This window comes from Pithys albifrons, chromosome 14, assembly GCF_047495875.1.
Source record: "Pithys albifrons albifrons isolate INPA30051 chromosome 14, PitAlb_v1, whole genome shotgun sequence".
NCBI lineage: Eukaryota > Metazoa > Chordata > Aves > Passeriformes > Thamnophilidae > Pithys > Pithys albifrons.
Window position 1 is genome coordinate 10,299,315 of NC_092471.1, and position 24,952 is coordinate 10,324,266.

The 24,952-nt window shown below is 38.7% G+C and overlaps 1 protein-coding gene across 4 annotated transcripts in view; it reads left to right on the forward strand.

The window, feature by feature from the left end:
* Positions 1-24,952, forward strand: part of GRIA3 (glutamate ionotropic receptor AMPA type subunit 3) — a 146,081-nt gene that overhangs the window by 15,433 nt on the left and 105,696 nt on the right. For all 4 annotated transcript variants that reach the window (XR_011699060.1, XM_071569624.1, XM_071569623.1 and 1 more), the window contains exon 3: positions 17,467-17,706. Coding sequence is in view for 3 of the 4 variants with exons in the window: in XM_071569624.1 (XP_071425725.1) it covers positions 17,467-17,706 (240 nt within the window). In the remaining variant the exon portion in view is untranslated. The remainder of the gene's footprint in view (positions 1-17,466; positions 17,707-24,952) is intronic.

Consider the following 24,952-nt stretch of genomic DNA (forward strand, 5'->3'; position numbering starts at 1 on the left):
ATTATAAAAATGTTGTCTCTGTTGACAGCTGGGTTTATGAAATGATACACTGAATTATATGTCCTTGTAGGCAAGTGTATACATTGACTTTTCTTATACTAATTCAAAAGTATTAAAAGTCACTTGAAGGAATACCAAATGGAGTATCAGACTTTGAAAATACTATGGTATCTCCATTAGAAACAATGAGTTAACAAGTTTATGTTGAATTGAGCTGACCCAGCAAAACTCCAGTGAGTGTAAACAGTCTGCTGTAGAGCTGGAGAACGTTCTATTTTATTAAATGAGTAAAGTTAGAATTCTTAGAAGATGCAGGTATAAAAGAGACCATTTAAATCTACTCTATTACCATATTTTTGTTTTAAAATCAAAGAAAACCTCGAGGTGAACCTTGTTTGCAGTGCGTACAGTAGTAGTCTTTTGGCTTCAGAGCAAATATCTTCATCTTTCTGATTTTTCATTTTAAAAATATGCAGTGATGCAGTGATCATGTTTGTCTACACTTACCTTCAAAAGTTTTCCATCCTTCATTCTGTCACTTACTTAATGGTGTGTATCCCAGTTGCCTGGGTTGCTCCATCACAACGCCTTTTGCTGTGGGATCCACTGGAGAGGAGCTCAGCAGATGGCCCGTTGGCTGTGACTTCTGTCCCTTCACTGGAACAATCTGTTCTTCTAACTCTAACGAGTTAGAACCCCAAAAGTTGAAATAAAAGCCCCTTTCACATTTTAGAGGATGTGCTCTTTCATTGATGCATCGCTGCGTACTTGAAGGATTCATATTTTGAAAAACTATGATCGTTAAACAAAAATTAGATTTTTAAGTACTGTGCTTGAAAATTTCCGTTATCATGCTCTGTAGTCACAAGTGAGCAAAAATAGATTAAAGTGCTCAGAGCATTTTTATTTTAAGTTTCACTAATGCTTATTTGTATCGGAAATAACAGCACTGCCTCCAGCTGCTGCCTTGAGAGCAGACTTTCCCTGTATTTACCTGAACTAATTTGGTACGTTGAACATAATTTCAGCAGTACACAGTGGTGACAGATGTATCTGTAGAATGCTTGGATGTGTTTTAAAATGCATGTGTGATTGTAGCAAATATATTAAATAACCACATTTAATGTTTTATAAAACATGGAAGTCCAGATCAGAGCTGGAGTGGATTGACTTTGCATGCCTGATGGAAGAGATTTGTATCACCACGGTTCTCTAAATGGTATTTGGCAGTTCCTTTTGGCAATAAAGATTTTTTGATAAAAATCTACAAATTTACTGTGATTTGTGTGTTATTTAGTTGCCAAAGGATCATATTTTTCAGAATATTCATTTTGCATATGCATATTTGCATTACCTGTGATAGCTTTCAAATGAAACATTTTTTATCATAATTTCGGTTTTATCAGCTATCAGTTTCCAGAACAGGAAAACAATTTTTTCTCTTGTTCTTCCTTTCTTACCCTTCATCATCTGAGACTTTTTCCGTAACTTGTAAGTATGATTTGTAACCATGAAAAAGCTTTATTTGAGTATGTCTCGTCATTGGTTTCTCAGATGCTAGCAAGCCACTTTTTATCTGTCTGCACTCTTCTGCTCTACATTTCTGCTTCCTTTTCCTTTGTCTCGGTCTCTGCAATGAAGCTGTTCAAATACCACCACTTTATTGATAATGCTTTATTTTTAAATTCTTTCTACAAAAATTTAATCTCCTGTTACGAGACAGGATATGCTCATTCTCTCAGTAAGTGGATGAGTTAGCGGAATGAATATCCTACGTGTTCATGGAGAACAGACACCCCCATGCCCATGCTGTCAGCGTGGAGAGATGGATGCTGCTGGTAATTTGTGTGGTGCAGTGGCTGACAAGATAGAGTAGCAGAGCAAAGCACCAGCGACTGCACCTGGCAAAATTTAGGGGCATCTTCAGCTGTGAATGGCTCTGCTTAATTTTTGCCGAAGCCTCCCCTGCTGAAACGATACATCAGAGCAGCACAAGCTGAGAAGTTGTGATGGCTGAACTTGCTCCTGCTGCTCACGAACCAGAGATACTGTAAATGCAAACAGTAGGTGATCCCCTTACCTCTAATTAAAGCATGGATGCAAGTTTGACTATTCAGCTGCAGTCTCAAGTTACTCACAAGGCCAACCTGGGAGTTGAAAAGCAGGTGTTTTTGCTTCATACATACTCTCAATACCTTTGCTTTTCTGGTTTCCTTGGCAGAAAGGACAGCTTGAGGGTAAAAAATGTACAGTGATGAATCTTCCTTTTTTCTTCTTCTTTGGCTGGTTTTTTTTTTTAAATATATATATAATTATGAAAAACTGTGGCATTTTCTACCATTCACTTCAGAGTAAAGAAAAAAATTTCCTGGGAATCCTAAGGAAAGGTGTCCTTCCCTAAGTGGTATTTTCTCATTTTTTTGTGGAGCTGCAATATGACTGTTTCTCTCCTGCTTGTCTTTTAAAGATGATCAAGATCAATTGTGATAATAAAGATTATATGTGATGGTTATCCTGATTCTTTAGAAAAGAATGGCAGAGAAGGAAGTAAGAAGGAGCAATACTGTCATTTGAGAGGATGATTGTATGTGGCTTGTAGCTAAAAGACTTTCTGTATTCTTCAGTATTCTGTGCACTTGTCCATAAAGAAATTAACATCTCGTTGGAGAATTCAGTTGTTGAAATTGGACACTCAAATGTCCAAACTTGCCTTTCGGGAATCTGCTCAGCTGTATAAAATGGCGGGTGGATATTGTGGCTCAGGCCCCTGCTTTGTTCTTTGTTAGTAGCCATATCCATTGCAGGAGCCAATGTGTGTGGTTTCCATCATGATCTTCCATTAGATGTCACTCAAATGTCTGCTTTTGGGTGGGTTTTTTTGGCTTTCAGGAGAGTGAGAACATGTGGGCTTGCTTAGCTTAAATAAGTGGTTATTTTTCAGATCTAGTTAATCACAAGGCCAAGTTCTTCACCTGAAAAAATCTTTCAAGAGTTATCCATTCAGATAGCTTCTTCTAGTCTTGGGCAACAATTACACTTTTTAAACACAGAAATCCTGATTACAAAGTTTTAGAGGAAGGACCCTTCCTCTCATTGTTCATTATCCTTATTTTTAAGAAGTCTTGATTTTTATTTATATTTTTCTTTCCATTCAAACTTGGTTTTATTCTTTTTCACTAGAATTGTGCCATGTTTGTGCAGACATCTGCTTATATCAAGGACAAAAAATTTAAAATTTTGTGTACAGCAGCAACTTTGTGAAATATTTATTACTGTAATCAGTAATGTGCCTTAATAAATGACAGTATTATTAGTTCATTCCTGATGAGAGTTTCACAAAGATGAGTTAAGTTTTCCAGGGTGAGATTAATTTCTCACTTGCTCTCCCCGGTCTCCCAAAACCGATACTCAGAAATAAATCTTTTAGGAAAAGAATTTAATTATCTTGCATTTCCCATGTTGTTGGCTCTAATTAGGTGACTGTGCTTTGGATTCTGTCCCTCATTTTGGAAGTTTGAATGGACTCTGTAGATACAACAATTTTAGAAAGAGACTTGAGAATGCTGCTTGTCAGGAGACTACAGCTCTGTAGAACGTGATGAGTTTCACTTATTGGTTGACCCAGCACATTTATCCTGCTTAGCTGAAGTCATGCAAATCCAAGATACTGAACTTATTTACATTTGCTTGAACCATCCTTTTGGTAAAAGGAAAGATTTTTATTGTGGCAGTTCAATGGTTTCTCTTTATTCCCTAGTAATACTCTCTCTGTTATGTTTTATTCAAAGTTAATTGTGTGATAGCAAGATATTGTTTATTTCAAAATGGTTTTGAGAGCTGGGATATAGGACCAAGTAAGTGAAGGGGAGCCACAGCTTAGAAAAGGATCCAGAGCCAAGAGGGTTAAATTGCACTTCTTTCTAAGATGTGAAATGGCTTGAAAATACTCTTTTCTAGGGCACAGCCTTGGTGAGTTTGCTGGTGCTGTTTTGAAAGACTTTCAATTACTGTGTCATGGGTAGGTTTTATGGAAGGGAAGTTTTCTTTCTGAAGAACAGAAATGAAATCATACTTTCTTCTCTAGGAACTACAATGTAGTGTGTAACCACATATTCATGGCTACTGAATTACCCTGTTTGTGTCAATCTCTCTTGCTGTTCCTTTATTCCCTCAACAAAATAAGAGGACAGATTCAGAGTAAAGAGGGGGCTCCTATCAGCTGGCCAACATCTGAATCCTTGTAAAACCAAATAATTTTGGTGGGGTGAAAAATTTCTATCTAACATAGATTAAAACAGAATAAAATCCCAGAGGTTCTGTGCTTAAAGAGACAGTGTTAATTTATAGATTACATATATTCTGTGTACAATTATTTCCTGCTGTCCTTACTCATAACATCAACATAACAAAAATGGAGGGCCAGGAAGAGGTGTTTTCCTTTGGTTTTGAATTTATGATGATTGCAAAATACTCTGTGATTTTTTACTCCGTGGAGTTTGTAATTTGGTTTATTTGATGTAGTTCCTGTAGGTCTCAGGACTTCATGAAATAATTGGACTGTCAGTGCTTAACTAAAGCTAGTGACAGCTTGTGTTTGCACTTCCTGCGTGTTTTTGCAGATTTTTGTTGGCTTAGTGGAAAACTGTAGAGGTCAGTAGCTTGCTATATGTTCCTACAGTCACTTCAGAGCTCAGGCCTGTGCTCCTAACCAGAAAGAGTGTTACAAGAGTATTAGTATAATGAAAAATATTAGAAACAAATTGGAATATTTTAAAATGTTTCAGACTTACTTAGAGCAGATTCAACAGTGAGTTTAGCCCCTGAAGCAAAGAATAGCATAATAGAGGGACTTGAAGGCCTGTTTTTCTTTTATAGGTGATCTCTGTAGAACAGGAGGTAAGAAATATTGTCTGGACTTCTTGTGGAAGCTTGGAAGAGCTGATGAATTCATCAGTGCCTTTTATGCAGCTCTTCTGGAGGATTTAAATCTTCATGTCTTCAATTTATTAAATTATTATGGGAAAGTCATTCTATTGTTATAAAATTCATTTTTCTTATGCAAGTTTCTGTGCTATTTTTGTTATAGAAAGGTATTGTCTCTCTGATAACATTGCCAGTGGGAAGGAGGTCTTGGACTGGCTCATGTAAATGGAAAATACGTGGAGAAAATCAAAGTACAAAGAAGTCTTCTGTGCCTCTAGCTGGCATTTCTTAGAAAATGATGTCTCTTAAGCCTTCTGTTATAGTCAAGAGAGACACTTCACTTAGTCCATTAATCTATCTGAAAAGCTTTACTACCTGTGTTCACCAAATAAATGTATTCAAAACCTACAAAATTATTGAGTCCAAAATAGTCTGTGGATGGGCTGCTTTGAAAAGTTCACCCTGTCAGGGAGTCAGTTTGAAAATCAGACTAGGAAGAGTCAGTAACAGTAGCCTGGCATTAGCTGCATACCATTTATCAGTTTAAACAAATATGCATTATCGTTCTCCTTTTTGTTGCCTGCTCTTTGGATAGACAGGGTAGGAATATGCAGGGATAGGTGTGTTTGTGGTGCAGGGAAAAAGAGGTTTCCTGGTTTGGATCCTAAGTCTGTGGTGTGCTGCTGTTTTTGCTACATGATGTCAAATGCTTCTCTTCATGACTATTACACTGATTCTAGCAAGAGAAAAATATTTATTTTAAATTTACTCTGAAATTGGCACTGAAACTTGCAAGTTTCTGCCATAAAGATTAGAGGTTTTGTTCCCAAACCAGAAAAAGCTTGGAAACTGTTGCAGCAAATTTCCCTCTGCCTCATTTGTTTCTCTTCATTCCAAGTTTACTCAGGGGTTTTGCAGGATGCTTGGAAATTGTTGGTGCAAGTTGTTAGCAGCATTAGTCAGTCTTACGAAAAGCCAGATAGATTTTTTTTTTAATACTTCAATAAATGCTGCTGTTACAGAGGCATTTGGACAAAATATTCTAATAATCCCTGTCTCTGGAGATGGAGCACATCTGTGAACCAAGAGGCTAAGGAATGAGTTGGAAAGTAAGCCCCGATGAAGATGATTACAGAGTAGTTTGAAAAATTATTTATTCAATAGCAACCAAGTTATTTAAGTATGTATTTGTTTACATGCAGAAAACCCAGTACATTAAAACAGGCCCACATTTGAAACAAAGTACAAATTATTAAATCAAATAATGTACCAGAAACTTATAATGTGAAAAAATTGAGAAGTTGGCAGTGAGCACGCTGGTTACCTGTACACTTGAAACAACAGGAATTCATGGCATCACTGGTATTAACCTTTGTGAATATTTCATATGCAGCACACACTGTCTTATCTATCAAATTCCACTTTTTCAATCAAATAAACTTGCAGAAACATCAGATGATGTTTGCAGTAAAGATTTAAAAAATCCCAAAAGCAAGGAGGACAATGAAGATGCTTTGGCACATAAAGTTCTTTCATGAGTCGCTTTATACTTCTTGAGAGGCACCAAGAATTCAGTGCTAGGTGCCTCTTGGATAGGAGGATGTGTGTGCAAGGCATGGACTTGAACCCACTGGCGATGAGCCATGATGTGAACAATGTACGTAACTCAGTAACTTTGGAAAATGTCGGAGTATTTTCAGAAGTAAGTTAATGTTTGCTAACCATGGTTCCAATAGGGTGGAGCTGTAGTGGCTGTCATGTAATCCAATTTTTTTTTAAAATATCTGTGATTCTCCATTTGTATTTATGCTGATGAGACCACAGACATGGTAATATCACAGGAGGATTCTCTGGCCTTAATGGTGTTTGTGAATAAAAGAGATTCTAACTCATAGGAATGGAAGTTACGCGAGTCCTCTTGTTTTCTAGTAACTCTCCTGGCAGGTGTGTGTGTATCAGAGAGAGAGGGAAGAAAGGGCTGATCTTTGAAATCATTGATTTGCAGGTGTTTTACTGCTAGGAGAGACTTTAGTAAGTATTAGTAGCGAAGGCAAGTGTGGAAGTGTAATGGTGTAAATCAGACTAAATCATCTTAGTACTCCTAATCCAGCTAGAGTGTAATGGAAGGGGGACCTCCTCCCAGAGTGAGCATCATGGTAATTTGATGCTCAGCTCTGATTCGGTATCTTGAGCACGTACTTCAGTCTGTGTCTGTTCATCAAAACACCCAAACATGTTCTCAGATTTGTGCACACAGCTCTGGCATCCAGGACATTTAGTAAAACCTTGCTGGTGTCAGTGACGCAATTCTGTGCCTGTAGAATAAGGCTGACTAAACAGTGGTTCTTTAGGTGTGTGTTCTTCTAGAGAAAGTCAAGTGCTGCCCCACACTGCCATTGTCTCATGAAACACCAGGATTCTGATGAGGACTTCTAGGACCTCTTGAGTAGAAACAAGGGGCTGCTAATCTGGCTTAGCTCTTCTCTGTCAAGTGGAGATGTGGGAAAAGCCCCACTTCTCTGTCACCATCACACATACCCCTGCAGACCACAATCTCTTGCTGTTGCTGATGACGAATAAGATTGTTCTCTGTGTTATGTCTCGTGGAGCACAGGAAGCACCAGGGTAACATTTTGCTATGCAGCTGGCTAACAGCAGATTTTAAACCAATATTTAAAGCTATGACAATCTGTCCAAACCCTCTGAGATTAACAAAAAATTTCAAACCAGGTTGATCTGTCTTGAACGCTCCCTCCTGCTTTGAAAGGGCAGCAATCAGTTAAGAATTAACATGTAGCAATGTGACTTTTCTTTCACAGTCAGGCTTTTGCTGTACCATTTCCATCAATTTTGGCTTCCACATTATTCAGCTGTGCACCAGACAACTCTTTTGTTTTGTGCCAATTAACCCAGCTTGATAAACAGTGATTATGCATAATTTATAAAGAATAATATTCTTGTTGTTCCCTGTAAATAAGACACTGGCTTAGTGAGGGTACTGGTCTGTGAATTACTGTCAGAAGTGATTGTGAAGGTCCAGGAGGCTGGTAGCAGCAAGGACTCTTTGGACTGTAAGGCAGATACAAATTATAGGGAGAATAAAAGTAGATGGGTGATGCTTTTGTAAGGGCACTTGGGATTTTAATTTTGCATTTCTGTAGTTTGCTCTTTCGGTGTACTGAACAGGTCTCTCAGATCTAGTCCAGCTCTCACTGAGTGAACTTCTCCAGTGCTATTGGTGGGTACTTTATTGGGCCCCTAAGGAGCATCTTCAAATAATTTTCCTGGCTGCTGAAGCCAATTTTCACAGCCATTCTGTTTCCTCTTCTGTGTTAACTCATCTGAAGCCTCTCAGCCTGATAAGCTGACAGCAGTGGGGCACGAGAACTGGGTGAGGATTGCAGAGCCCCATGAACTTTGAGTAAACTGGGGGAGGAGATAGAGAAGTGCAAAATCCAGTTCACTTGTCTGAGATGTACTTGCAGCTCTTGCTGGAATACTATTGCAGTGCCTCCAGAAGAGTGTTAGGGACTGTTGGTTTGGGTAAACTGGGTTGTCTGTCAGCCAGCACCATGCTCTGCATACATGGAGACAACTGGAAACCCTCCAGAGCTGGAGGCTGCTTGCACAGCTGCTGTTTTGGCGTTTGCATCCCCTTTCTCCTTGGACAACCTTAATTGTGGCCTTCACCTCATGGTGAATTTTACTCAGTTCAATGCTTCAGGTGTGTTGGCCATTTTGCCTCTTCTATCTCATCCTCTGTAATACATCCCCACAGGCCTATAAATGGCACCACCTCAGCAGACTCAGCTCATCTTTCATCACACTTCCAGGGCCTTGTTTTGATTTATTGCCTTTCACCACAGTAGCCCAGAATGAAGTCAACTTCTGAAATCACTTAGGGAAGGATCTGCTGAACAAGCAGACATTTAATAATACGCCTCTGCCTTTTTACTTCCTCCTTACTGAGATGTTCCGGTGAATAAGAAATCCCTCCAGAGTACCAGAGTGCTGGAGAGAGCTGCTGCTGATCTGCAGCTCTGGGCACGGCATTGCCTTACACTGCTGTGCTTTGATTCAACCCCGCAATCTGCCCAACATCCTCCACTGCAAAATGCTGCCCTTTTGTGATGGGTGTGATTTATTTTTTTCTTTACACCACAAAGCTCTTGCTTTCTCTTAGCCTGTTGTTTGAAGTGTTGATGAGATATACAAGATAGCTCATCTCTGAAGATAGTAACAATAGCAACTTGAGTACTCCCTGGCCTATCATATCTTGTCATGTTTTTATTAAAAACACTTTTTTCAGCATGTCTTTTTGTTCCAAGGCAGAGTGCTTAATGGCTTTGGAACTCCTATGACTTTGAATAAAGTTACAGAAACGTTCATGATTTTATATGAAACTATTAAAGGTTACTAAAGTGTTTGCTGGAATATGTATGTTAGTAGAGTATATTGGATATCCATATTAGTATATTGGCTGCCTGTAAATAAATGGCTGCCAAATTTCCTGGTTTGTTATAACTGAGTAATTTTTGAAAGAATGGAGTTTTTCTTATTTTCCTTTCACGAACATTTTTAGCAAAAAGGCTCCAGAAATTAAGAGATACAGTTACAATCCAAAGTGATCACAGCATGCTGGCATAACACACAAGATTAAAATTAAAAGCATTTCAAATGGTGCAGCAGATGGAAACAAGTTATTTCACTCGAGTGAGTGTTATGTATTTGTGTTGCATGCACACTGTCCGTGTTACTGCAGAGATTAGTCACGACACAGGAGTTGGAGTCTTGGATATGAGGGACGCAAATGATCATTGTTTGCTGTGAATATGTTTAGACTCCCATGGGAAAAGCTTTGCCAGGTCCTCTGGCTCCCTCACACAGGTGTCAGCTCATCTTCCATGCTCCATGGAGAAAGGAGTATGTGGTTATATGTACAGGATAGGCCGAGCCTTTTCTCAGGGGGCAAAGCTCGATGAACTGCTTTACATCCACTCGTTAAGGCTTTAACACTCTCTAAACTTGAGGGAGGCCCATGCCATAAATCTAAAGCATCCAGGATGGTGGAGCTGCAATCAGGAGCAGAGTGTTGGCATTGTACAGACTGCTGCTGTTGGTGAGGCATTGATCATCTTGGGCTAACTGAGCAGAAACATCTCTTCGTCAGGGTGCAGAAGTCAGATACCGATGCCTTTCCATTTCTCTCCAGCAGTGAGTTTAATTGTCTACGAAGATAAGCCTCTTGCTGCTTCTCTTACAAATGCCTACTTTGGTGTCAGGACCAGCATAGGCAGAAAGCAGAAGAGCCCACAAATAACACAAATCCACAGCACTTCAATCTGAGTTCTGCAACAGGGTTACAAAGTCTTCTTTCTAAAAGCTTTTCGTGTAAACCTGCATGGTGTGTTTTTAATGTCTTTCCCTTAAAACTAAAAGGAGTATTTCCTTGTGAGCAGCTTGTGAGGGTGGTGGGACCAAAAAGGAAAGTGGTCTGTTAACATAAAAGGTTGTGAATTGCCAGGATGGATTTAAGAACAGAAAACTTGGTTATAGTTCGTGGGGTCTGGTCTAAGAGCTTGAACTCCATCTTGTAAAGCCAAAAGCAAGATAATGTAGTATTCTGATCTGCATCTCCTTAAGTATAGTCCTTAAGTACCTAATATGTTTTTTAAATCATCCTCCAAAAAAAATCAGTGGATTTGTATGGCACACATATATATCCTCTCACCTTTAATCCATTTTAAGCTTTAAACCCCTGTTTTGCTTCTTTCAAACTCCAATCGATTATACTTCAAAATGAGTCATGGTAATCTGACTCACAGTTTTCAAAAGGAATGTTTTCATACTACGCAGAATACATGTTATTTAAAAAAAAATCAGTTTGTAATAGGGATACCAGGTAAACAAAATCTTTATGTAATTTGGACCTCTTGATATAAGAGGCTGACGCCTTTCCTGGAAACTGGGTGCATTGACTCCTGGCTTTCTTCCACTGTCAGAAATGTGTTGTAAATACAGAGATTCAGACTTTACACCATCTTAGGTTTAGAAGTAGCTTGGGAGCTAAACAGTAGTATGAAATAGCAGGGCAGGTAGCATAGCCTGCTCCAAGCTACTCAGGCTACCTGCAGTACTCTGGAACAAGAACAGCTTTCAGAAAGTTAAGCACAGCTTTCTCAGGACAATCAAGGTTGTGTTCAGTCTGTCTTTTCATCTGTCTTACAGTTTGGTGCTTAAGAATCCTCTTTTTATTGACATTTTAAATGTACTAGCTAGTTGTTTAAATACCAAGGCTTTCATTTGCATATATATCAAATTGGGAGGTTGAGGCCAGAGAGGTTTTCATCCTGGTTTACCTTTATCTGACTGAAGTTACGCTAATGGACAACCACCTCAGACCTGAATGAACATCAGCTGCCTCTCACTGAGTGCTTTCTGAAACTGCACCTTTCCCTTGTCAGCCTTTCTGTCTATAAGGGTCTGACTGCAGAGGTGCACGTGTTTCTCACGAGCAGTCCTTGCAGGTCTCAACAGGCACCTGTTGGCCCCGTGGTGTGCGTGAGATGTGGCGCTGCTGCTGCTGTGCCCACCAGCACTGCTCCAGCCTAAGTGGCCTATTTTTATCATTGCAAGCTGGCATTTTTCATACACTCATAAAATTCACACAAATGTTTCAGTGTGAGAAGGAAGATCCAGCATACAGCAAACTCATGTAAATCGTCAGGGTTTTATTTGACCGTGGTAGTATATATAAAAGCCAAAATGGGATTTGTAAAGTTTAATGAGTCAAGTATGTCATAAATAATTGGGCATATGAAGGTTGTGGTAGTGTATTTGTACAGCACCCAACATGAAGGAACTGTAATTGAGATTCGGTTTCCAAAGTCATCCTGGAAAGCAGATAAGAAATAAAGACTCCTTTAATAATGTGTAATAGAATTGTGATAGGGTGACCAAAGTAATCTTGAACAGGATCTTGACCAGAGACTGTTTGGGGACGCTTGGATCTGAATATGTGTTTTGAATTGCTTTCCACTAAATGGTTTGCAAAATATAAATGGATTAATTCTTATTCCTTTCATTTGCAATTTAATAATATTCCCCTCCTGGTACCTGAACGTGCTGTTTTTATTTTATTTGCTCTCCTAAAATGCAAACTGAAGGAAGTGTGTATATTTGAAGAAGGCATTAGATTGAGCGAAACAAGCAAGCTGAGTAGTTCTTTCTAAAAAGAACTAGATAAAACACTGCAGTTATATCATTGAGAAAACTGATGCCATAAATGAAGTAGCAAGAGTAAATCACGATATTGTTTTGGGTTCCACTGTTAAGGTTTTGGGTTGGGGTTTTTTTGTTTTGTTTTGAGGGGATTTTTTTGTGTTTGTGAGGGCATACCATTTTCTAGGGAGGATGAGAAGTGATGTTACAGCCAATACCTCAGGAAAATTTGTATACAATTCCATGTTGTAGCTTCCTTGATGCCCTCCTGCCCTCAAGAATAGTCACTGTAAGCTATTTCAGAAATAGCTGTTTCAGAAATACATCTTTTCTCACCTAAATTTTTAACAATGCAGTGACTCTGAGATTAGCTCAGTTGGTTAAAACTTGGTTGTAATAATGCCAAGGTCATGGGTTCAATCCCCTGTGTGGGCCATTGACTTAAAAGTTGGACTCGATGATCCTTATGGGTCCTTTCCAACTCAGAATAGTCTGTGAATACATATGTGTGAAATATTTTCTTTGTGCCAGAATTCAGTGTCTTAATTAAAATGTAAAAGATGGGTTTATTTGCTATGGATAAATGCAGTTCATTTTAAATTTTTAATATGAGTTTGTCTTTAAAGAAAGCTCTCGCTTCTGACTGCCTGGAGTCTCTGAAAGTAGCTTATTCTACATTCAGGGGCACTGCTGTGCTGATCTCCTCAGGGCTCAGGGTAGGGTGAGTGTGACTTTTCACTCAGTGTGTTGAAAGGGAAGTGGAAGAAAGCAGTAGAGGCATTGTCCATCTCTCTAAGAGCAAGTCTGTTTGCTTGCTGTAAGAGTGATGTTAGTGGTTACCCTTACATTAGTACAGCATGATCCTGTTCCATTAGAAAGTAGTCCTGTTAGTCTGTTAGTCTGCAAAAGCTGGCAGGGAGAATTGTCTGGAATCCAGGATAATTGGCAGAAGAAAGTGGAGAGAATAAAATTATTTCACAGTTGAGGGAAACACAGAGCCCAAACCCAAGGAACTGGGGAATGTCAGTGGAGATGGAGCCCCAGCAGTGCCTCTCCTGCCAGGGAGCTTCAGGAGTATCACTGAAGCAGTGTGCTTTTGGCACAGGTTGATTTTGTCAGACTCACTTTATAAGAGATTGATAGGGATAAATGGGAAATTACTGGTCCATCAAAAGAGTAATGAAGAAGGAATAGTATTGTCCTCTCAAACCCCTGACTCCAGAACTACTGGACTCTTATATCCCATGTGGAAGTGTACTGGATGCCACACTTGGGAGGATCCTGCTGACTTTTACAATTTGGTCACTCATGGTGATATTAAGATCTAACATTAACATATCTCTTTTATTGACTTATGCATCTTTTCTCTAAACAAGTAAAATCCAGACCTGCTTGTAAATGTTCCTAGTAACGCTTCAGTTGTTTTTGTAAGGCTGGAAGTAAAAAAAAAAAAAAAAAAAGGTGTCAGAGAAGTTTTGGCTTTAGCTTCCAGGCAATAGACAGTAAAAATGTCAGAGCCTATACAACCTTGCTGTGTCAGGAATACTCACAGTCACTAAAATATAGAAAAACTAAATGCTATTAGAAAGCAAAAATAAAGTTTAAAAATACACAAAACATCTAATAACTTGTGTGAAATGCGGCGTCTTTTGAGATTCTGGCCTGCAGCCTTCCTGGGGTCACAGTGAAAAGAATCTTACATGGTTAATCTTAGCAGGTTTCAGTGGTGGGCCTGATTTGACTGGAGGGGGGATGGAACTGCAAGGAAAACAGAAGTCTGTGCTCGTTAGGTTACACTGACACGTAGGATGGCTCAGCTGCTATTGAGTACAGAAACCATGATTTTTATTTATTTGGCTTAAGTGGGATGCTGTTTATGTGGGTTTGGGTTTTTTTAAAGTAAATCCTGCTTACCACTGTGATCTCCCTGGCTCTGAGCATTTTCCTTCCTTGGCAGGAAACACCAACCTGTCATGACCTGAAAGTTTTTTATCTTCTCTTGACATGCTTGAGAATTCACAGGCTTCTGTCGTACCATCCCTCCCTCTCGTGAGCATGATGCCATGTGGCACCTCACGTACTGTGAGAAAGCCCAGTGTTAAATCTCCAGGAAACCTTGCACCTAATGCCAAAATAATGGCTTATCATGATCTCCTGTTGGAGAGCTGCTGCTCAGGACCCCTCTCCCTTGTTGAGGACGTTGAAACTTGTTCAGATCAGGTTATAAAGCGACTTGCTTATGTGCTGTCCTTGGAAAGAGATATGCAGCTACATAATTAAGAGCAGTTTCATAGCTCAGGAAAAAAAATAGGTTTTTTTGTTGAGGAATGAGGTTGCATCAGGATTTGTCCAAATCATTTCTTTAACAGCCAGAGTATGTGTTTGACCATCTGCATTTTTCAAATGGAGAAAAACAAACATAAATCAACTGTGATTAATTAAGGGAAAATACCAAAATTCTTACTCAAACATGAAGATTGTTCTGATTATCAGTAGAGAGTACTTTGTAAAAAGAGCTTAAAGCTATGCTGTAATTACCCTTTTTAAAATTTTTCTTGTGGTCAGTGATGTTGGAATAATAATGTAATTCAAGTGAATGTAATTCCATGTTTGGGTTTTGGAAAATAAATAACAACATGGCTATGAGTTCATGGATATTTGGTAGGTTCATTTGATCACATAGTAAATTAAGTCACAAACTATACGAAAGACCTAATGCTACAACACTGTATGAAAACTATGAGTTTTAAAATGCAGATGAACAGAGAGGACCAAGGTAACTGGCCTTTTACCTTTTCCTTATAAAAACAAAGATTTGCCTTTTAAACAGGTCAGTAAAATTTCATTTGCACCCTACAGTGCCTGCAGAATAGTCACAAAGAATAAGCAACGAATAGAAGACATAGTTTATCAAAGGATTAAATCTGTAAAATTTGCAATGACTACAAACCTGAATCATGGAAAATGTGATTGGACATAGAGTTGTGTTTATGAGACGATATTGTTGGTGATCCTTCAGAATTTGTAGGAAAAATAGTTGCAAATACCTGAAAGGCCAAATCAGCAGCTTTTCCTCTACACAAGCACCAGCTCCATGTTGGCTGTAAGGTCCTGTTTGGAGAAGGTCCTGCTTATGGTCAGGTTGTTCACAGACTTTATCAGGGGTTTTTTTTTCTCAGATTGCTCACAAATTATGAGTGAGCTCTTGGCATAAATGAGCACAATCTGCTATGAAAATACATTTTAATCCAGTGTTTTAAAGTAGGGATGAAACACAGAAAATTATGTCTGAGGACAAAGACCTTGAAGCATTTTCGGCATGTTGGCCACAACGCCCTGGTGTGAAATCTCAAGGAATGAGAAAGAGCCCAAACCTGACCACTTGCAGCTGGTTCCCAGCACAGTGCAGAGAACAGCTGTGGGGAGCTGTCCACGCTGGGTCAGCCACTGTCAGTTACCTTTAGTGCTGCACCTCTTCTCTGCTGACTCCAGCAGCTCCAGTAAGAGCTAATCCATACTGTCCATTAGAATCCTAGGCTTGGATGACATGCTGGGCTTTCTGGGCTCCCACATGACTTTTTTCAGATTAGATGTCCCTATGAATTTGAGTGATTTCTGTTGAGTCACAGTTCAATAGTATTCCTAGGTCTTATACCTCATACCTGATATGAAATAATGGGTGAACCCAGGATTGTTTGAAATATTCTGAGTTTTTAGGATCAGGAGACCTTTGAGAATGTGTTTTGTTTGCATTGCAAGAAGGGATGTTTCCTGGAATGCTTGCTTTTCTCTGCAGTACAGAATCTACATAAAAACTAGTAAACTAGGCCATTAATAAATATGTAAAAGCTTTTTTGAGGTAGAGGCTCAGTGTATGTGAGGACACTGAACTCCACTAGTCCCACTCCATTGATTATTCACATGGAATTAGAGGGCTTACAGACCATTAGAATGATTTGGAGACTGCCAGACTTTCTAATGTAATCTTGATATTTTCCTTTTTCCACCTGTAAGTTAATGCTTTTTATTTGTTACTTCAGCAGATCATTTTTATGGTAGCTTTTCTATTTTATATCCTGCTGGTATATAGTTTAACAAAATGCCTTTTTAAACAGTGTATTTAATTCCTCACTCATTCCTCTGGGAATAAAGTCTTACTGTATTATAGCTTCTTTTATATCTTCTTTTTACTGTGGCTGAGAACTTCTGCAAACTTTTCTTACAGAAATCACCACTTCTTATTTCCTTTCTGTGTCTCATGTGCATCTCTTTTCTGTCTGTACCAACTGTTATTTGCTGTTGATATCCACAGCTGGTCCTGTCCTTTACAGTGGCTTTAACACTGAAAGAAATTCCTTAACAGCATTTTTATTTTTGCATCTGGACCTCCAGGAAGAAAATCAGATTTTCACACCTGACTGCCTGTTTGAGGTGTTATCCATGATACTGTGTCAGTGAGCTGATGTTGTGGAGAATCCTTTTTAAAATTATTCCAACAGTCTTTAGTGGTTCTGAATTGTAGCATTTATGGTGGGAAATGTTTCATGATGCTATTTTCAGAAGTAACGATACTGCATATTTCTGTGTAGAAATCACATCTTCCTTGCTGGTAACTACTTGCCCTTGCTTTTTGCAAAGTTAAATACAAAGCATTTTGGCAAAAGCGTTTATTGGGGCTAGCTGAAAATTGTTGTTAAATCCAGTTCCTGACAAGCAAAATTGTTAAAACTGAATGAGCATTTTTCTGGGAAACTTATTTTCATTACAAGTGGGACTTGCTCTTCTCAGTGCAGAAGTGGTTGGATTAGGAGTGCTGCTGTACTGTGGTTATTGCAGTTGTACAGTCTTTGTTAGGAGCCACAGCCCCAGCACCTCACAGATCAGGCTCCCTCACTGTCTCTGCTGCAGAATCCCTCCAGGGAAAGAACCCAGGGTCACAAGAAGTTTTCACTTTTCCTACGGAGCTGAACCACAAAGAAACTCTTTTTTTCCTGCAACTCCCATGAAGTTGGCATTGTTTATAAATTGGAATACTTTCATTTTTGTCCAAAATGCTCATTGTTCAACCTCTATAAAAGATGGGAAATAATGAAGTGTTTCCCCACGGTCCAAAATATGTTCAGGCCAGTTTAATTGTTACAAAGTCAGTACAATTTACTACTACACTGAAATTAGTATATATTACCTCATTAATTCATTCCATCTGCTGCATCACACAGAATAATTTCAGGAATAGTTAGAAGCTTTACCTCAAATATACTTGGAAAGTTTGATCGCATTCAGTGTTTTTCCGATTTTCACACCCTTGTCTGTTTTATTTAGTCTGTTCACAGTTTTCCAGAGGAGTTTATGCCATCTTTGGATTCTACGACCAGATGTCAATGAACACACTGACGTCATTTTGTGGAGCCCTTCACACATCCTTCATCACCCCCAGCTTTCCAACAGACGCAGATGTGCAGTTTGTCATCCAGATGCGGCCAGCATTGAAAGGAGCCATCTTGAGTCTCTTGACTTACTATAAGTGGGAAAAGTTTGTGTACCTCTATGACACAGAACGGGGTAAGCACCATCCTTTTAACTGATTTTTATATTTCATAGCTTACTCTTAAGTATTCCCAGAATCAGTATGTGCAGCACAATTTTCTTCTGGATGTAGGTGGCACATCCTGATGGTCCTGCAAAGAAGAAACTAAAGTAAATGGTAAATGAAAATAAGGCATCTTCATACTGTTGTTCATTTTTAAAGACATTGTCTGGAGGATGGTGTTAACAGTGGAAGCACCCAATTGGCATACCTGGTTTGCATGGAACTGCAGACTCAGCACTTCCCAGAGTTTTTGAGTCCTTGCTAAATAAATAAAATTGATACTATGAAGGAGGCTGTTAGGGAAGACCTTCCACTCTGCGTGACATTGCAGAGCCCTCACCACTTTACATAAATGCACATTTCTGCTGTCACTGGACGAAGACAATCCATGCCAAGATATGCTCTGGAGATGCCTAAGCATCAATAACATCTAAGAATGTAGAGCGTAAGATGCTTCAGGGCTCGGCTGGAGAAAAGATGCTCCAGATATGTCACATGGATATCCAGAGACAAATTTAGATGCGTGACAGGAATGACCAGAGTTATGTTTTACTAAGTGGAAACATACTAAACCCAGTGCTTTCACACTTAAGCCTGTCAGTTAATTGTTAACTACAGAGAAGCGTGAAATGTAGCAAAGACTGTGAAAAGATCTAGACTTGAAAAACCATCTCAGGTGAGGAATCTTGCAGGTTTCTGTGGAGCAGGTGTTCCCCCTGCTCTGTTGCTCTGTTACAGGTTTCACCAGGGTAGTAATTTTTGTATCAAATAGATGTGCCAATGCCTTTCTCACCAGCTTTATGATTTACAACTCCAAGACCTTCTTTGGATCAAAAGGTTCTGGGTAGAGACAACGAAACTTAGATTCTCTTACTGGCTCCCATGACAAAATTCTAATCCTTTAGGCTACTGCAAATGTTTAAGGATCAAGTCTTCAGGAGGTATGCTCTTCACACCCAACTAAGGACATATCATATGTTGAAAAAAAGTAACTTTCAGTCTAATTTTAGATGACTATCAAGAATTCAGAATTTTTGGAGTGATTTGGAGGTGTTAAATATTTCTAGCGCTGATAAACACTAGCTATGAGATCAAGTAGGAAATATGGAAAATTTAAGAATGCCATTACTCCTTAAATTTTGTAAAACCACTATCCATACATCCATATTTCTGGTTTAGTCCACTTTCAAATGAAAGCTCCTATAAGCCATTTGTCTGAGTAGGAAAGGCTTGGTGTGGCCAAATGCGATAAATTTACGTGTGATAAAGTAAAATGTCATTTTTTCTAGGACTGATGAAACTTGCCATGATTAAGGCTAATAAAATCTGCTTTAGAAGGAGTTTCATCAGTCTTCCAAGATCATGCCTAATAAGAAATTTGGCACTTCAGACTGAAAAATAATCCAAAACAGTGAGAGTTTCAGTGGAACTGGTCTAGATGACGTGACTCTCAGACTAACTGAGATAATAATGGGAGTTATGAGGGGGGAGACTTGCAGCCTCAAACTTGCATTTTTTGGCAATTCACGGTGTATAATCCTTCCTTAGGTAGAGACAGTCTAATCATGAGCTTATTATGATGACTAATCCCTTTGGAAGAGTTTAGGTGGTGTCAAGGCATCACTTTGCCTAGTTCGTGCTAAGGTTTTAATCATGGGTTAAAACACTGCTCTTGCTGGTGGAATTAGCCCCAAGAATCTGACTTTAGCTCTGTTGCCATCTGCCTCTTTTATTGTCTTCCCATTCACACAATCTTAAAATTACTAATCCAAATCATGTAGCTCACCTGTGTTATGCTGACCCTGTGTCGTGTTAGACATTCTGATTATGTGTGAGAGGGACAAAGCTGAATTAGATGACAGTGAAGGTGACTGTAGGATTACGAGATGAAGCTCAGGGCTGGAAGATAAAGGACATCTTAGGATGGAAGAGGCATCAGTACAGATGGGTAGCTTGATGATGGGCTTTGAGTTGTTTGGGATAAACTTACCATGTTTTATCTGTCCTCCCTATACTTACTACATCCTCATTGAGCTGCTTGGTGACAATATTTGCCATCTGCTAAAACAGGAACAAAAATGAACAGTTTATTATCTTTAGTTACTGCTGCTTTAGTTTGGTTAATACAAACTTGGTGGCAGTTCTGTCAGTTATAATTCATCCAGTATTATAATAAATTAAGTTTTCTATTGGAGGAGAGGCAGTACAATTAGGTACTGAGAAATGCACATTGGATTCTTTTGTTGAGGAGTGGTAATCATGGGTGACACCACCTGAAACATGTGGCAGTTCCAGTAAGCTCCCTAAGTTCTTGTGATAGACCTTCAAATACAAAAAAAAAAAAATTGCAAGAGGTTGGACAGTAATAGTGGTGTATGACTCCTTTATGTCAGGTAATGAATAGACTGTACCTGTTCCCTTGCTGAGATACCACTGGAAATGCAAACACTAAATCTGTCACAATTTTTAATCGTTCCTGTCTTAGATAATTAACTGCTTTGGGACACGAACACTGTAGAGAGAAGGTGTTAAGCAGTTTACTGTCAGTTCCTGAAATAAACTATTATTTAAATGCTGCCTTTCTAAAAAGATTATAATCTCACTGAGAATGTGAAAACGAACTAAATATTAGACTAATCTTTCTTATGTTGAGTATTAGTTATACATTAAATTGTTCTTACAAGTACTTTTACAGTGTTCTGCTGAAGGTAAAGACTGCCATGTATTAAACATTGCATTTACTATTAGTAAGCACTACAGCATATTAGAGATGCCATACAAAACTGAACAAACCCTGTGGTTTTAATGAACTCTTTCAGTTTAAGCTTAGGAGAATGGAGCTTTATGAAATTGTTTTCCTTAAGCAGTGGTCTTTTTGTTCTTTGCCATCAAATCATATAATCATATGGTTTCCCCCTTGGTTGCATTAAGTACAATCCTGCCATGTTTGGCTCCTGCAATGAAGACAAAAGATAAATCTCAAACAATAGAATAAAGTTAAGAGGTACAATTACATAGATAGGTGGTGAAGCTTTTAATCCAGTGAATTAGTATGTACATTGTATATATTTATATTCTTAAGTGTAAAATAATATTTTATTTCCTGTTGCTATGAGATGACTGTTGCAGATTGTGCTCTCATATATGTATTTATGTGCAGGTGTAAAATTCATTTTCTTAAAAACTTCTAAAACACACAGAAAAAAAAGTAAGATTCATGATTTTCACAAGCAAGAATCGTGTCATATCATTGCTTATTTCAGTTGCTGGACTTACTCTTCTATGAAGAAACAGAAATTAAAGAGAAATACCAAATTCCATATTCTGGCCTAGTGCCAGCAGAAAAAAATATACTTTGCAGAGTAATGATGCATTAGGAAATGGCTGCTAAGGGAGGAAAGGATGTGTTAACCACTGTGTAGAAGAAATAGTCATATGTGCATTCCATGCCTTGTGTTTAGTTCATGTGAAAGGGAAGGGTTGATTTCTGTTTGTATTAACTCACATCAGTAAGTTGACACTGTTGGTTGCTGTGATGCGTGCAAAGTGTCTGATTAATTATATGGTGCTAAGTGCCTCAGTAGGCTTCTCTGCAGCAGAACTAAGACTAATTAAGATTATGTCAGGACGAGATGAGGTTACATACAGAAAGCTATTAAGAATTTGGGTAGCATTTGTCAGGAAAGTCACCTTTTGCATCTCATGCTGAGGATTATGTTTCATCAAAACCCTCAGGTTTACTTCCAGTCTTCAGGTCTATTTCTCCTCTTGTTTTACTTTATTTTAAATCAGATACTATTCCACTGAAGTCAGTGGGCCAGAGAAACACAGGTGTGAATGTGTGGAGAGAGAAGCCTGTGGTTTTCACAGGCATTGCATTGTTGTGTGAAAGTGTGAAGTACTTCTCATTTAATTATAAAAATTATATGGTGGATTAGAATACTGAAGCTTTTGTTTATTTAAATTTTCATGATGCTCCTTAAGCAATGTTTCAGTTTATTTTTGCCAAAGAAACACAATTTTGTACAGATTGTTCACTTTCCATCTGTCAGTATAACACAGACATTTTGTCCTGTTACTTTGATTTCTCATACCTGCTGTGCACAAAGACATTGATTTCTGTCATGTAAATAATTTAAACAAAGTCACACCAAATCACTTTCATGATTTGCATCAAGTCTTCATCTTCTTCCTGTGGATCAAAGGAGCCACCACAGGACAGGAAGGTGACTGACTGGGTTTGTGTAATGGCTACCAACTCAATGGCAGCTCAGTCTAGACAGAGGTACAGAGATCACAGTCTTCATGGCATTGTAACAAATATCTTACTAAATCAGAAATTCTTCTGTCATTAGGGTTTTGTATAGCCTATCTTGATTTAGTGTGACCTAAAATCAAGGAAAAAGAAGTTTTGATCAATAAGGTTATTGTTGGCTAATATATGTTTTTTATTGGTTGATGCTGGGTGTATAAAGGCTGAGGAAGGGAAGTGTCAATCTAAAGCCCCAGGTTACGTGGCTAAGGAGAGGTGAAAATGTCTGCTTTAAAAGCAATTACATTTAATCCTTATTGCTACAGAAAGTCAAAAATTTGACCTGAACCTAATGGATGTGTAACGATGCAGAAGACCTGACAATACAGCTTCAGAAAATACCAGTCCTTTCTCTTAAGCATAAAACCTTCTGCTCCCCTGTTGCATAAAGAAATGCCAGGTATAGAACAGTGGGGAAAAAAGGTATGAGTGGAAGGTTCTCAATGATCATGTGTAAGTTATCACATTGCCTTAAAATGGGTCCAGTACAAGGCAATGAGGTCTGACTCGCTGCTTCTGCTGAAACAAAGAACAACTCTGTTTAGTTCTGCTTCTACAAAATGAGGTTAGTTATCTATTGCTATCAAAGGACAAGACACTTCTGTACTGCTTTCCCTGGAGAATGAGAGATTGGAGCTGATAAAAGAAGCTGTATGTAGAACCAGGCTCATTATAGCTTCCACAAAATTAAATTGAAGGATTTTTTTTTTGTAAAATAAGAGTTGCACTGAAAATTGCTCATATGTAGAACATAATTTTTTTTCCTGCAAAACATCTGGGCTAAGATTAATTTTTATGGAATCTAAAAAGGCTCTGCTTTTGTACTTGGTGGACTGCTAGGGATTTTAGAATGTTGGGTTTTGGTGGACTGTGCCTCTCTTGAAAACAGTGAAAAATGTAACCCAACACAGAATGACTGACTCATTGTTATAAGCATCTTCCATCAGCAGAGAGGTGCAAAAGAATTCCTCTTTCCACATAGCTCATTTGTTAAGCTCTGTATTGTATTTCTGCATGTCAGGATGTTTTATTTTCTTTATAAAAATCATTCTTCAATGAAGGGGTAAAACAAAACCAGTGGTAGGAGCTACACCAGCATTAGTAAACCTGAATTCAGCACCTGCTGATCAGTCGAATGTCAAAAGAATCGATAGCTGAGCTATTCATTAACATATTTATTTTTCAGAGCAGGGGAGTTATTCCAGTAGCTGAAGAACTGCTCTGAATCCCTTGCATAAAGAAAAAAGGATTTAACGATAGCTTACACTTTTCTCAGAATTAAACATGGGCTTGGTCCATTTTAAAATTATAATTCTTTGTTGCTAGCATGTTTATACCTGTTTAATTCTTCCCAGTTGCACCTGTAAGGTTGATGCAATGTATTTCGCTTATGCTTTCAAAAGTATGGAAGGATTTAAAATCTTGACATTTTCTTCTGTAAAAATCACTCTGTGGCGAAGAATAATGGAACATACAAAGCTTGTTTGGAAGCCTATAAAACACCAAAGGTGACAAAACAGGGAAGAGTTACTGCAAGCCTTGATTCTTCTGCATTTTTTGGCTCTTTACAGGAGTGGTTTGGACAGCAGCCCAGGTTCCTGGGGATGACATGCAGACAGTATCAATTGCTAGTGTTTAGGTAGCTATGTAGATGAGCTGTCTCATTCTCCTTTCCCATTTCTTTATATAGGGAGAAATGCACAGCAGGGTGTAAAATCTTGGCAAAACCTCCTGAGCTGAGGCTCAGCTTCCATGTCCCAGGTCTGTACATTGGATGAATTATGTGCCCCAGTAACTGCCATCCAGAAGTTTTCTTCTAGGTCAAAAGACAAGTTGTAGCGTGGCCACAAAATGTGGCATCTTTTGCATGGCGTTGCTTGAAAGGATGTGTGGTGTGGCTTCAGGTTTTCATGCTCTCGTACAACAGAGAACACACACAGCGTAAAAGACCCTTATGGTAGAAAATCCATTATTTATATTTAAAGAACAATCATACTTCATACAGTTACGTGCAATAAGAAAATGATCTGTTTCTTTCACTATCAGCCTTCTGGGAATGGGTGACTTTACCATCTTATAATGCCTAGAATTTGTATTTATATAAAATCGAAAGTCGTAAATACTGCTTAGCAATGTTTGCATGAAATAGAAGTAATTTACCCTGACAGAGAGGCAAACCTTGACATTCTTATTAAGGGTGCATTGTTTTGTTGCTTTCAGCAGTATAATGTATGAACCAAGGCTCTGAACAGGAAATATGCCAGGACCTTAACTGAAATATTCCAGGATTGTTTTACTGTTTGATTTCACTGCCTGAATGTGTTAGGGAATAATCTGAGCCTGAACAGTTGAATCTAGCTTTTGATAATCACTCTCCATTTATTTCCTCTGAAACCTCTACAGTCTCATACAGACTCCTTTTATCTTGGTCTCTGTGGTACACAGATACAGAAGAAAGCCCTTTTACTGATCCTTGCCCAAACAAACATTAAGACCCTGTGTGGGAGAATGGATGTTGGCCGGTTTTTAGGTGGACTGAGAGCCTTAAGCATTTTTCTCCTGATCTTTCCCATTAGCTGCTATTTGTTTAGCTTACCCCTGGTAATCACTTAAACCGTTTTTGTAGCTTATGAACAAGAAGAGTGAATCAACTTTGAAAGTCATCCAGCATGAGATGTATCATACTGGCAATGCTAAGATGCAGCTGAAAACCAGCAGCATGGAGTTCATGGGGGTTTGCTGTACTGCAGCTTTGTGCCTCTTTACTCACAAGTGTTGTGTACACACAGTAGGTTCAGTTTGGTGTTGGGATGCCCAGCTAAATGCCTGAGCATCCCCTGAAGCTGTTGGAACACACACCACTGTCAGCAGTGTTTTCCAACAGGAGGAGTAACTGCACATGTGCA